Here is a 14,043-nt window from a genome sequence, read left to right as displayed (position 1 = left end):
AAACGTTAGAAGCATGAAAATAAATAGAATTAAGTCTGCGTTTGTTATTAGAAGATATGCAGCAATCAGGCAGAAATGTTTTCATGTTCACTGCTAGGTACAGGATCTGATGCATGAGAAATGGTAATGAGATAACAAATTAGCCATTGATTCAGACACATCAGTGATGACTGAAAGCCATTATGTGGTAACTGCTCTTTTCTGGGGGTCTGTTTGAAGTATGTTGGTGGTCCTCATGTATTTCCTAGGAGAAGAACATCTGTTGAAAAAAACCCACTATCAAAATCAATATAATTAGCATCTTTTTGAAACTCTTGAGTTAAAGGAAGGGTGGATCTTTTTCCTGACCCTGAGCTGATCTTTCTTGTGTGACAAATAGAAGCTTTCAGCTTCCAAGCTGTTTTTGTTGGATGAAGAAACAGTTTTATTTCCCAGGTCTTACAGTCTGGCTCTATCTATTAATTTTCATACACTTGCTTACATCAATGTTGTTTAATAGTCAATAGTTTCAATTAAGCCTAAAAGACTTCAATACCTAAGTATCCCTGAAAATTATTGGGACTGACATACCTCTCACTCAAACTAATTCAAAAAATGCCCAAAATGTTAAATTAGTAACAGATACCAGAGGAGTAATATGCAACACACTTACAGAATAAGCCTCCTTTATGTCACTACTCTGGCATTCAGAAAAACCTTCTGGAGTCAATGATCACACAAAATGATCAGAACAGCAGAATCTTGATTCAGACCACCCATTATGTATATTTTTAGGGGTGCTGAATATTTTTTACTCTTCCAAAGCCAGCAAACAAGCAATATCTTGTTAAAAAAAAACCCTCTAAATTCAAGGCATGCCCCCGTCCCAATATCTTCCATATTTTACACCTTCAACTATTATTTCCTTCAACTATCTACATCTCTTATTTTCTTAGCACTGAAATTAAATCTCACTTTGGATGCAGCTCCAAGTATACAATGCTATATATCAGCAACCTTGGTCATTTCATACACAAAAGGACTATTTGGTTGAAATTACAGGCAAGCAAAAGATATATAAATTAAAAACTGCCTACCAACACCTTAATCACACCAAAAAAATTGTTTAAGCTTTTTAATGATGATTTCTTCTTACATTACATGCAGTATGCTGAAGTAAAGATAACTCATATGGAAAATGAACTGCTCAACCTAAACTTGTATCCACCACACACCTGCTGGAATTAAAGCCTCCTAAGTCAAAGGCAAATTTCTTGGTGCTAGTGCTCACATTCAAGCAGAATGCTTTCAAAGAATCCAGCTCAGCTTTCCCTGGTTTCTCTTAGAGCCACCCTTGAGGCTAGTCTGAAATAAGATAAGTTAGAGATGAAAATAACCAATGACATCAACTCCTACATCAGTGAAATGCAGGCTCTTGCAATATATTTACTCCTATGCTAGCAGGCTTCTTTTGAAAATTCCAAATGCTGAGCTTTTCATTACACTGTAATGTAAAATTCAACTGATGAAGAATTTATTTGAAGGGCAGGTGCTCATTCATGGTGCTGTTACCATGGGTGGGGTTGGAAAGGGAAATCCAGACAAGAATACAATTAGGAAGCTGTTGGGTCATATTTTCTTAATTTGAACACATATTTCATATTTTAATAGTATAAGCTCTGAACTAAAAAGCTTCACATTTGGTCACAAAGTTACAGTATGTACTGAAAGGGAGATAGAGGGAAAAGGAGGGGAAGATGGGAGAAAGGGAGAGGAGGGAAAAAAAGGAAAAAAGAAAATGAAGAGGGAAAGGGAAGGAAAAAGAGGGAAAATGCTCATAATCAGTGAATTCATTGCGCAATCAGTAACCTAAATGAGAAGGATGCTGATCATATTCAATAAGATAATACTGTAACTGAAGAGACACCCATGACAACTGGGATATATGTCTTTTCAGTTGTTTTGGGGGGATTTCTTTTGTCATTAAAATTTGCATTTTTTGAAATGTAAAAGTCATATGTGAATTAAGGACTGTTAAACTTGGTATTCAAAAGTTATTTTTCCTACCATATCTGTGCAATCTAAAAGTTAAATTACTCCTTTGCCTTTTTTCTCTAATTTTTTTTTTTTGGTTTCTTTTTCTTTGCTGAACAGCAGTAATTCCAAAAATACTATATACTGAAAGATTATATACTGGGTGGTAGGGTAAAGGCTACATATAAAATGCTGCTTTAATAAGCTTTAACAAAAAGGACAAATGTAAAATCAGACATCCATCACCTTTCCCCTCCCTCTTGATGTCTCTTACATTGTAGAAGATAAATTGCAGACACATCATAGACACTGAGGCAGCCCAAGTAAAATCTAGGCTGCTTTGCCCTTCTTTCAAGTTGCTGTGATTGAACTTGGGAAAGACCTTTCTATGATCTTGTGATCAAATGCTGCCATTCAAAAAAGAAAGGCTCAGAGAAATGACTAAGAAATGGGATTTTTACAGCTGCTCAGGACTGCTGACCAGCACAATGACATTGTTGCTGGGACAAACAAATAAAAAATCAAATAGAATCTTAGCCTTCTGCTTCCCCAATGCTTTCAAGGCTGAATTGCTTTTCTCTGTGGTTTGCAGCACCATTAGAGGAGAAGGGTGAAAGAGAGACTTCAAGTATGCAAGAGGCTCCTTGCATACTTATTTGAACACCTTGAGGTATTCAAAACATATGAGGAAGGGAGAGAGAAGCTTCTGGTATCCAAAACATATGGAAACTGCTCTTGTGATACCACTGATGTTACTTTGTCAGGATGAATCTCAAAGGGAAATATCTTCACACACTACGTCAGACACTTCATGCTCGGGGGAAAGGCCTGCAGAAGAGTCCTCAATGCTCCTCTGGTGCCAGGGACAGCTTCACTTTTGGAGGGAGGAAGGGACACAGTGTGGCAGAAATACAAGACTACCATGGGAAGACAGGCCCTGTGTAATTTTTCCCCTTATATGTGTCTTCCCTTTCCCGTGACACCCCCTTTCTCACTACCAAGTCCTTCCTAAAGGCATCAGCGCCAAATTTTTCCCAAAATGCTCAAGGACAAACCAAGCTCCTGCAGGACTTCTGTTCAGACAAGTACTCAGAAGTTTGGATACAAATCCTCTCTTTCCAGCTACCAAATTTTTCACATGCTCTGCCAATGAAAATGTCTTTGTAGAAAACTCCCTGTACCAGCCCTGATGAGGCAAACCCAGCTGAAAGCCTCCATAAGGCTGTCTGCCACCCAAGGGCACTTCAAGGCACCTCTCCTGGATGTTTGCTGGGTTACAGTGGTGCTCCAAAACATGTGAAAATTCAATACTCCAATTTTATTGGGTCATCTGAAAAGTCCGTTCCCAGAGGCTTCCACTTCTGGTTGAGATACAGATGCACAAAGAAAGGAGTGTGTCAAAAAATATCTATTTGCACATGGTTAAGCTTCAATAAAAAATTTTTGTTCAGCTTACTTGGAATTTACAGGGTAAAGGTGAAGAAGATTGAAGCTTCTGACATAAATTTCTCTACACTTTGAATTTAAAAGTGTTCAATGTGTAAGCAAGTGGAGAAGTGGGAGGGAGGGAGGAGGAAAGGAAGAATTCTCCTGTGAAAGGCCTGAAAGGGAAATAATTTTCCTCAGTTAAAAAAACATGAGATCATGCAAACCACTTGCTGGGTATTATTATTATTGAGCATAATACATATGAGCTCAAGTGGTTAGTCTGTGCTCAGCCTTGCTCAAGTTGGCTTTTTAAATGACTTTTAAACTAGTTGGCTCAGGTATGACAGCATCATGCTGCAGCAGTAGGGTCTGCAAAGCAGATGTACTTCATCATTTAAAGTGTCCTGAAGGGACCAATAAAGTAATGCAGGAGAGGAAGAAACAGGAGGAGTTGTGCCACTGCTGGCCACAGCTGATGCAAAAGCAGAATTACTCCCTGAAATCTGAATCATGTACAAATAACTTCACAATGTTCCACATTGTTTCATGCCCTGATTTGCATGTTTTTATTTATTTGCATTACTTTGTTTTAAATTGTCAGCCCTTTAGACCTAAACAATCTGAAATTCAAGCTGTGAATCTTTCTGGCTCATAAATTTTGCCTGCCATAACACCTGCGCAACTCGTCTGTCTTGTCTTGGGTTTTACAAGCGCATCCAAGGAACAGCACTGCCCCTGGACCAGAAACTTGTCGACACTTCTCCTGCTGATGCATGAGGCAAGACAGAATTCAGTGCACACACTCTCAGCTGTGCTGGTTATGCAGCAGTAGCATACAGAAGGGATTTCTTTATGCTTAAACAAATATATCCACCATTTCCCATTTCATAAAGGGAATGGATTTTCTGAATTAGAAGATTTACATAGTCACTCTTAACAGAAAAAAATGCCCATGAGTTAAAAGAAAAAAGAAAAGTATATATTGAAATTAGTTTAGATAAAATGTGGTAGACTTCATTGTCACAAGATATTATGAATGAGAAAGGAATGCAGTTCTCTGTTTATGCTGCAGACTTTTAGAAATCTTAGGAAAGATATGACAGGTGCTATTGTGGCAGGAAGAAAAAAAAGGAATAATCTTTTCTCATTTATTTGCCATATTGTTCTCTAACTTTCATTCTTATAAACTGAGTGGAAGACTTTAATCCAAACTGCAGTAACGCTATTTTATACCTCATGACCTGAATTACTGTGATATCACAAACAAACTGATCTTATGCATTTTTTGTTATTTCTAGTTACAAAGTAATACAAAAACTCCAACCCTGTAAAAGACTTTCTCCCTAATTATACAGCTAGATTACAAAACTCAGTATTTGATCATATATCTCTTTGAAATACAAAAAGATACAGTTATTTTCCTAGGAACTTACAGACCAGTACAAGATCAAATGAAACCAAACATAAATATGAAGCACTTCAGATCTTTGACACTGTCCCCATCATCAACAACTTTATGTATTTTTGGAAAAGCCGGCTTTAGATGATGGCAGCATTCTGCCTTTTCTCACACAGCTTTCCTCATGAGCTTAAATTACATGGTTTAGCACTGATACATACCTCTTAATATCTTAAATACAAATTGGCTCAGCCCTCATTCCTCCAGGACATTAGTGTGTACCAACTACTGGGGTTTACTGAGTAAATGAATATGCCCGTATCCTCCTAACCAAAAGGAGTCTTTTTTGAACTAAATGGAAATGACATAAAATCTTGACTAGATAGGAATTTTTCTTTTCGCTTTTTAGAAAAATAACCCTTGCCTTTAAAGAATCTAAAGAATATACAATCTCTAAGATCCAAGAGACCTAGGAAATTGGAATGTATCTTTACATTGTGACATGGAAACACATGATATGGAACCAGAAGCACCTACAGCAATGTCAGCACAGTAAGGACAACTGAAGGTTACATAAACTTAATTCTGAAGAAATAAAAAAAAACCCCAAAGGAGCAAAAGAGAGAGAACCTCATCTTGTTCAGTGGCACAAAATTACACACTTCACATTTGAAATTCTTAAGAATGCCATGAAGCAAAACAAGTATCAACAGATTTTAAAGGCTGTCTTTGAAAGGAAGTAAACTTTGAAAGTCCAAGAAACACTTGATTTCAGGTGAAGCCAAAAGCTATTGGAAATCTATGGCTGAAGAGTTGGTATACATTGGATTAACTACAAATGATGTTTGACCAAATACTGAAAGGAGGGTAGAGCCAGGAGCCTGTGCTGGTGGTGCTTGACAGCTGTGAGTCTAAAAGGGAGGGCAAAACATGGAACAGTGATGAGGTTTTGGCCTCATTATAAAAGCCTGCATGAGCCAAACCAAAGTCACTGAGATCTAAACAGGGACCTGCTTTCTGAGCAAAAGGTTTTATATTTTCCAATAACTCAATACCCATTCTGCAGTTTCTTGGTTAGAAAGTCCATCTTTATGACCATCTTCTGCGAAGTCTATGTGATCTTAAACATTATGTGATATCTGGAAAAATGGAACTATTTCCCAAGGGACACTCTCTTCTGAGAGCTGTACACACCACCCAAGCACCTCTAAACATCCAACACCACCCCAGCAAAAGGTCCACAGTGCCCATTCTGCATAGATCTGTTTAGATCTATGCATTCTGCATAGATCAGGTCAGAGACACCTGAGCTTGAGACAGCACCTGCACATTGCTGAAGGCATGGGAAGAACATGGGGCCCAAAGCAGGACAGGGGTTACAGAGGCCTCAGGTCACCACCAAGACTCAAGCAGGAGTTAAAGATTTTAACTGTTTGTCAAAGATGAAGACTTGCAAAGAAGATGAAACCAACAGAAGTTAAAAGAATATTCAGAGGGTTTGCGGCGTTAAAGAAGTTTTTGTTAACAATGTGCTGAGTTTGTGCATTTATGGAGCACAGAAAGTGAAAGATAACAGCAATTCCATAAAAAATGACAGCCAGAAATTGGAAATGAGAAAAATAAATAGAAAATTATTAAACTGTTACTTTTTATGAAGGTCTTTACAAGGATCATATTTTCTGATACAATGAGGAAGAATTTATTCTTAGAATTCAGGTAGACAATATAAAAGATTCAGATAATATTAACATCATATACATGAAAGGAACTGAGAATACAAGTAAGAAAATTTGGGGATTTTGGGTGAAGAAAATTTTTGATGATAACAATATGTAAAAGATAACCCCCTTTTTAAACAAATTTCACTTATTACCAGTAGAAATTCTAGTAGAATCTCCTTTATTCTGAATTCTCTGTAGCATTCAACAAATATTTTAAAAGATCTACGAACCAATACCTGGTTTATAGTTTTGGCTGCTCTTTTATCTAGTTTAAAATGTCAAAGACATATACATATGTACAGACAGCTATGCAAATGCCCCAGTAAGAATTATTTGGAAGAGCTTTTCAGTGTTTTGTCTATATAAATGAACAGAGAATTAAATAAAAAAAAGATAAAACACCAAGAAACAGGGTCTAAAAAGCTATCAAACAAAACATTTTAAGTTCATTCACTCAGAAAAGCAATTTAGAGCATCACTAATGACTACAAGATAGTATTTGTTCATATACTAAGAGAAAAACAGTGGAAAATGTTGTCAATATCCAGTACACCGTTAACCCACAACTGGAATACTGTTCCTTCATCATCATTTAAGGCACAATATCCTAGAAAACATGTTGCTCTAAATAGAACATTCCAAGTTCTAAGTCTACTTCTCTGAAGCAAAGGTTAACTATTTGAATTTACTCTCTGTGGTGCAAGAACCTGAGAGATGTCCTAAGACAAATATTTAAACTAAGGAGAGAGGCAGAAAATATCAATTGATTTTGGTGAAATGAGTCCATAAAAACGCAATGCTTGGAACACTTTCAAGAAGAAAAAAAAAAGAAGCATGCCCAGTAATGATTAAAGCAAGATATGAGGTATTTGTAAATACAGCTGTATTGCAGATAACTTCTTTCTATTTAAGAGTTTTTACTCTAGCAAAGATCAGAATAAAAATTATACAGTCACTTGTTACTTGTGGGGTTCTTAACATACACAAGGATAATAATTCCCTCTCTTTTTGTCAGATATCTGTAATTAAATTAGCAATAAGAAAAGGAAGATTCTTGACCATGTAATGTAGCAGTCATGTGTCTCATTTGCTTTAAATTTTCTCTGAGAAAGTAACTAGCCCAATGTCCTCTGACAACGCAAAGTATCTGCAAAGGAAAGTAAATCTAGCAAGTACCACAACAACTAGAATATCAGCAGAGGATAACTAATGCAATTGAGGCATGTTCCTATGAAATTCCAGAGAAAATTAAGAACTTGTTCAATTTTTGCATTTATTCAGAAAGAGAAAAATGAAGTTATTTAAAAACATCCAAGGATACTGGGACATGAACAAAAACTGTGTAAATACCATTCCCTAAACTTGCCCATCCAAACAGAAGCCAACTTGTTACTGAAAGACAACCGAAGAAATTTTGATTTAATTCAGTGATTGCAAAATGTCAAAAATTAGCAGGATTTCATATGAAGTCTCCCATTCACCAGCAAAAATAGATGCAGTAAAGAAAGACTGAGAAAGAACCACCTATATTATTAGTAGTGCTCTTCACATCTCAATGGAGATGTAGAGCAATACAGAATTCATTTGCTGACTTTCAGCGTGGCCATACAGGACCTATACCATCAGTTTCACAGGAGGCTGAATTCTCTACAGGATGAAAACTTACCCACTAGGCCATGCAGTTGGTAAATTTCCATGCAAGAAAGCAGTGCTAATAAAGGGAAAACAAAAAAACCTCTCACAAATAAAACCAACTAAAATAATAATCACTCAAAGCTACTCAGAATATTTATGAAGCTGACATGGAATTTGCCAAGAATTAAGATTTTGCAGATTTCTAGAGATGACTGTGCTTTCTCAGTCTGAAAGAAATGCAAAGACATTTACTAATTATTTATGGAACAACCAATTATTTTGTACTGTAAATCTAAGACTGAACATCATTAAATGCTTATTAGTTGAGTAAGCAAGAGTGGAGCAATTCCTTCTGGAATGGAATGAAGCCAAGGAGTTGAAGAGACAAGGCCCCTTAATGAGAATGATTCACTAACACAGACACAGTGATGCTCAATTTACCTAGGCACTACACAACTGACCATCAAAATGTTTCAAGAGACAGAAAATAACCTTTACATTGTGACTGGCTTGAAGCAGAGCGGTCTGGAGCTACAAGTGCTCAGTTCAACAGTTTTTAAGAAACAACAGTGATTGAAGTTAAAAAGTCAACGAGGGATGGATGTGGTTTTCTTTCAGAAGGTACAAAGGACAGAGCCTCCGAAGTGCCCTGTGTGCCCTCCTTTCCTCCCAGTTGTAACACTGCTTTCCTGCTGCATTGTTGGCCTGGGCTAGCTTAGATGTGTGACTCTTGGCTAGGCTCAAACATCCAGGTACACAGCACTTATTCTCTTGTAAATTTTTTCTAACTTACAAGAACAATAAAAAAAAAAAACCCAAACCCGACAACAACAAAAACCAAATTTAAAAAATTCAACTGCATTTAAATCTCATTTGCCAAGAAAAAAATGAGTTGAAAAAGAGTTCTCTATTCAAAATGAATGCTTCAGATAACTCTTTGGGAAGGTATAACTAAGTCAGGTAAGGTACAAATTTATTCTGGCATGGAAGTCAGAGCTATGATGCCCAGTCTTCCTAATGGGCTGTTCAACATCATGTGAAAGCTACTTACTCCAGATCTTAAATCATGACTGGGTAACCAGGCAAAACTGCCCCTGCAGCACATGAGCATTTTATCCTCTAAACATGCTGATCTCACAAACATACGCCCCACAGAATGTATGGTGACACACACCAGGATCACATCTCAGGGAACCCAGCAGAGGAAGACAGCAGGGATGGAGGAGAGCTGCCAAAAGGATTTGCCTGGTCCACAATCCCACTGCCTCAGGCCAGTAGCACATGGCCAACAGCCAACAGGTTGATTTCTTGCTTGATGGGCCTCATGCAACCTTCTATTAGCTGGTAAACCTGAACCAGAACATTAGAGCTTGGATGAGAGATATGGACATTAATGCAAAAAACTCTTTCAGTGCACTGCTACACCTGAAAGAAATCCATTTGAAAATCCAAAATCAATGTAATTTAACCCTAAAAGGATTGATCAATTTTCGCTCTCATAAGATCAGGCCTTTGAGCAGTGGAGTTAGTAACAGATAGTGTTACATATTTCCTCTAATGTTCTCTGGTTCTTTGTTTTTTAACTGAGGTCACAGCAATAAACAAGAGATTATTCTCCTTCTGTGCCAATTACTGAGATGCTGGGAGGATCCTTTTCAGACTATAACTGTGATTTTCCAAGTACATTAAGAGACTTGAATTTTCTTCCTGCTTCATGCAAGACACTTCTGTCTTTGCTGAGAGGCTCAAATACAGGTTCAAAACACAGATGTAGAAACTGAGTACAAACTTAACAGGAATCTACAACAAAAGAAACTAGGAGTAAATATTTTTTTCCACTGGATAAAATGTAAATGATCCCTTGAATCAACCCCACTGCTAAGGTGATCATGTTTATGCCCTGGCTTCTTAAGAAGAAGAGGAATGAATACAACAAATCTTTTAATTATGGATTTAAAGAGTGACCTACTCTAATAACAAGGCACAAACAGCCTCTTTTATGTGGACCAAATACTCTGTGACAAGTTCTAACTACCTGTTTGGAGATACAAAATCTGCCTCCCAAAACTTGAGGACAAAAAGAGATCTTACAGATACTTCATGCATAGTTGAGTGAGTTCAGTTAATGGTTCAGTGACTTTTTCCCAAGCTGCATTATGCTATATCAGCATCTGAACAGCACTCAGGTAAATTAAAACCCTTAATTTAGTCCCTTCCCAAATAATCCTTGCAACATTGGCAATAAACGCCATCTGACAACAATAATCATGAGAGAAACAGAGCAGACAATCTTTTCACATGGACATCTTTTCTTCCTCAAGAAACTAAGAACTGATTCATATCCTTTTAGAAAGCATCAAAAGTTATAGCCATTAAAATCCAATTTCAGTGTATCTCTTGAAACGAGGTAACAAGAAGTAAATAACCATGCTATCTTATCAAGACCCCTGTTTCGATGTCCAACATTGTTCTTGTTGAATACCCAGTACATTTCTGATTATTTAAAAATTAAAAAAAGAAGAAAAAAGAAAATTATTTTCAATTTATAGCTTTCATTCTTTACCATGTAGCTGTCTGCCTCAAGCAGGCTCTGTAAGAATATTCCACTTTAATATTGAATTTAATGATGTGTCCTCTCCGAGACAACTGGGACCGTGACCATGACTTACACTGACAGAGCCAGCCTTACTGACTCCTTGCTATTCACACTCTTTCCATTGGGTGTTGCTATGATATTAAACAGATTACTGCTGGGACTCAAAGTGTGCATACAGAAAGGCAAGGCAAAGGTTGAAGTTCTCTGCCTATGCTGCTCAGCCCATTGTTCTACGCAGCCCAACTTTGCTGTACTTGACAAAGTTGGTGGTGTAATTCATTAGCTAGTGCTGAGAAAAATAGTCAGTGTCTACTTTTGGAAAAGCAGTCTTAATATGGAGTCTTGCAGCTTGTACTAAAAGCTTTATCTTCTTTCATGAAGGTGATCTGACTAAAATTTATACGTACATTGCAGCACTCAATTACTGTACACTGTAGCTCTGCAGATGGCTTTCTTTTAATTAGAGTATTTAGTACATCTTCTTCATAAAGAACCAGGCAATGAATAAGAAGAAATTTAATGAAAGTAACTAAGAAAGGAAATAGTTTAAAGGAAGATAGGGGGGAGGGAAAAAAAGGGGGAGATAAAAACTTAGGACACAATTCTTGCAAGCATTTCCTGCTCATTTAATGCAGCCTTTCAGGAGAAATCCTTGAAAATGTGTGGCCTTGGAGAGGCCTTGTCAAGAAGTAAGTATCAAGCAACTGATCACTAAACTTTGCACAGCTGATGAATGCATGGATGACAGCTAAAGATTTCAAAAGCAAAATAATAGCTGGAACTTGACTTTCAATGTGGCACAGACACACCAGTGAATGTGTTCTAAGGGTATTGTGAGAAAGCGTCGGGACTTCATTTAGTTATGGCAAGAAAAAATAACTTAATATTTGAAATATCCTCAGTATTAACAGCTACTGCTGTTAATACAGGTAAGAGTAGCTAGCAATATTAAGTGGTAACTGTGATGAATATAAAGCTGCTACAACCTGAAATCCTGGATATTTAATAATTGATAATAAAGCTATAATCAATAATGAATCGATAATCAAGCTTTTATATAAGTTATATTCCTAGTTTGTTAGAAAAACATTGGCATTTAGTTATGTGGCCTCTATACTAACTGGGAAAGAAAACCAAATCAAACCAACCAAACAAACAAACAAACCCAAAAAAAAACCCCAAGAAAGCAACATTCAAAAGGAAAAACCAAAGTAAGACAACATGAATTTTATATGCTCTTGAATTTGCTGCTGTCAGGCACAAATGCTTAAAACATACAAACCAGGGTAAGAAAAAGTTGCTATGGGTCATAAAATATAGGGTTCAGCCAGGGAAGTTATATGTCCTCTTAGCAGGAGCAGTAACTTAAGCCACTCTCAAGACAAATTCCAGTATTTCTGTATTCTAAACTCTTCAGTGAATTTTAAATTTCACAATGATGGCTAGACTTACCTGGTAGACCGGGTGGGGTTTTCAGATATTTGCCATTAAAATGTTGAATTACTACTTCACATTTTTCTGTAGACTCCATTCTGGAAAAGAGAAGAGAGTGGGATATGGGTAGAGGTAATTTGTGTTACTAGACTGTTATGGGAGGACTCAGTCAGCAAAAAAAAAAACAAAAAGCAGGAGAAAAAAAGGACAAGCACAGATGCTGAGAGAAACTTTCAAAGCTGTTGTTGCTGATTTTTGCAGAGAAACTGGTTGAGCCCATTAGGACAGAGTGTGGCTCCTGAGGAGGACCTGCCACCCTCCCTGCCTGCAGCTGCGCTCCCAGCTGTGTTTGAGCCACAGCCCTGTCAATGAACAGTCGTTTTCTGGCTCCAGGGCATCACCCTGAACAAGGACATCCTTTATGCTCTCACATGCTGCTTGGAAAAGCAATGGACACGTTTCTAGACTCCTTTTGCACCCAAAATAACTTCAAATGGCTTAAAAAATGAATTGTAGGATTTGGAGAAGAACATGGAGGATTAAACAACAATTATTAAGGATTACAATATTAAGAAAACAACCTGCAAAGACAGGCTTTATAGTAAAACCAAAGATAATGCATATATGACTATTAAAACATAAAGCTGACTTCTGGCTGAAGACAGTAATTTATGTGTAACACCAGCAGAGGAAATGCCTTACTGCTCATCTTCTATGGGTTCAGGATAAATTTCAGCATTGAGACATTAAAGTATTAACAGTGAATTGGTAAATGTATTTTTGAATAATTGTTAAGAATACAAAGTTACTAGTCAAATCTCAAACCATGGTTATACCAGATCTGGAAACTCACTATTGCTTCAGATCTTCTAAATTAACTGCATACAAGTCCAGAAAAAAGTGAACTTTGCTACAGAGGGGGTTTAGAAATTTTGAAAGGAGAAAAGAGAGAAATGGAAAGCTAGTACTTCCTAGAAAAGTTGTGTTTAAAAACCATGCTCAGTGCTCCTTCAATACACCAGTATGTACCTCCAGGTATTCTCCACAAAATAACTCTGCTGACATATATATTGCTTACTTCTCACCAGTCTAGATTGTTTCAAAATGAATTTATCCACTACTCTTCTTGTCACACAGTTTGGGGAAAGAGTGGCTCACATACAGCAGCAGTTTGTCTCCCAGAATACAATTTTGCCAGAGTCCACAACCACAAAAAAAACCATGCCACACCACAAAAAAACCCAAAACAAACAAACAAAAAAAAACCCTAAAAATCCTGCTTTCCCATTTAATTCTTTGTGGAAGTGAGTCTATTGTCCAATTGTTTCAGATGAAATTAAAACTTTCCCCTTCCAGGTTGTATCACTGTGTACCATGTGGGCTGGGCCATTTCTACAAGCATAAAGACAGTGCCTTAGATTGTTCACTTTGGCTTCATTCAGTTTTAACTAAGCGAATGTCTGCGCTGAGCCTTTAGAGACTCTTGTCTCTGAAAGAATAAATGCAATAAAAGTCTGTTTTCTGTAGCTGCAGGCACTTGGTGTCAAACCATGTTATGTTGCACCACACAGCAGTGACAATTTCATTTTAATACATGGGGTACATTTTAACAAGCCAAAGCAATCCCTGCAAAGAATGCAATATATAAGCTGCCAAATGAAAGAGACTCAGTGCACTTCATGCATTTTATGTGGGAAGAGAATAAAAGTGAAACCCACAGTGTTCTGGGATAAAAAGCCCATAATTCGAATAGCACTCTGAAAAAAAGAATGTGCACATTTTCCTCTCAAGTTTCACAATTAACGGCTCTCAAATGC

The 14,043-nt window shown here is 37.2% G+C and overlaps 1 protein-coding gene across 6 annotated transcripts in view; it reads right to left on the bottom strand.

Annotated features, from left to right (window-relative positions):
• Positions 1 to 14,043, bottom strand: part of RBMS3 (RNA binding motif single stranded interacting protein 3) — a 443,451-nt gene that overhangs the window by 131,763 nt on the left and 297,645 nt on the right. For all 6 annotated transcript variants that reach the window (XM_041466274.1, XM_041466279.1, XM_041466273.1 and 3 more), the window contains exon 6: positions 12,245 to 12,324. In XM_041466274.1, the coding sequence (XP_041322208.1) occupies positions 12,245 to 12,324 (80 nt within the window). The remainder of the gene's footprint in view (positions 1 to 12,244; positions 12,325 to 14,043) is intronic.

Source organism: Pyrgilauda ruficollis, unplaced genomic scaffold, assembly GCF_017590135.1.
Source record: "Pyrgilauda ruficollis isolate IOZ18807 unplaced genomic scaffold, ASM1759013v1 scaffold2, whole genome shotgun sequence".
NCBI classification, from domain to species: domain Eukaryota; kingdom Metazoa; phylum Chordata; class Aves; order Passeriformes; family Passeridae; genus Pyrgilauda; species Pyrgilauda ruficollis.
Note: the sequence above shows the minus strand (reverse complement) of the source record. Positions and strands in the feature narration are given on the sequence as shown.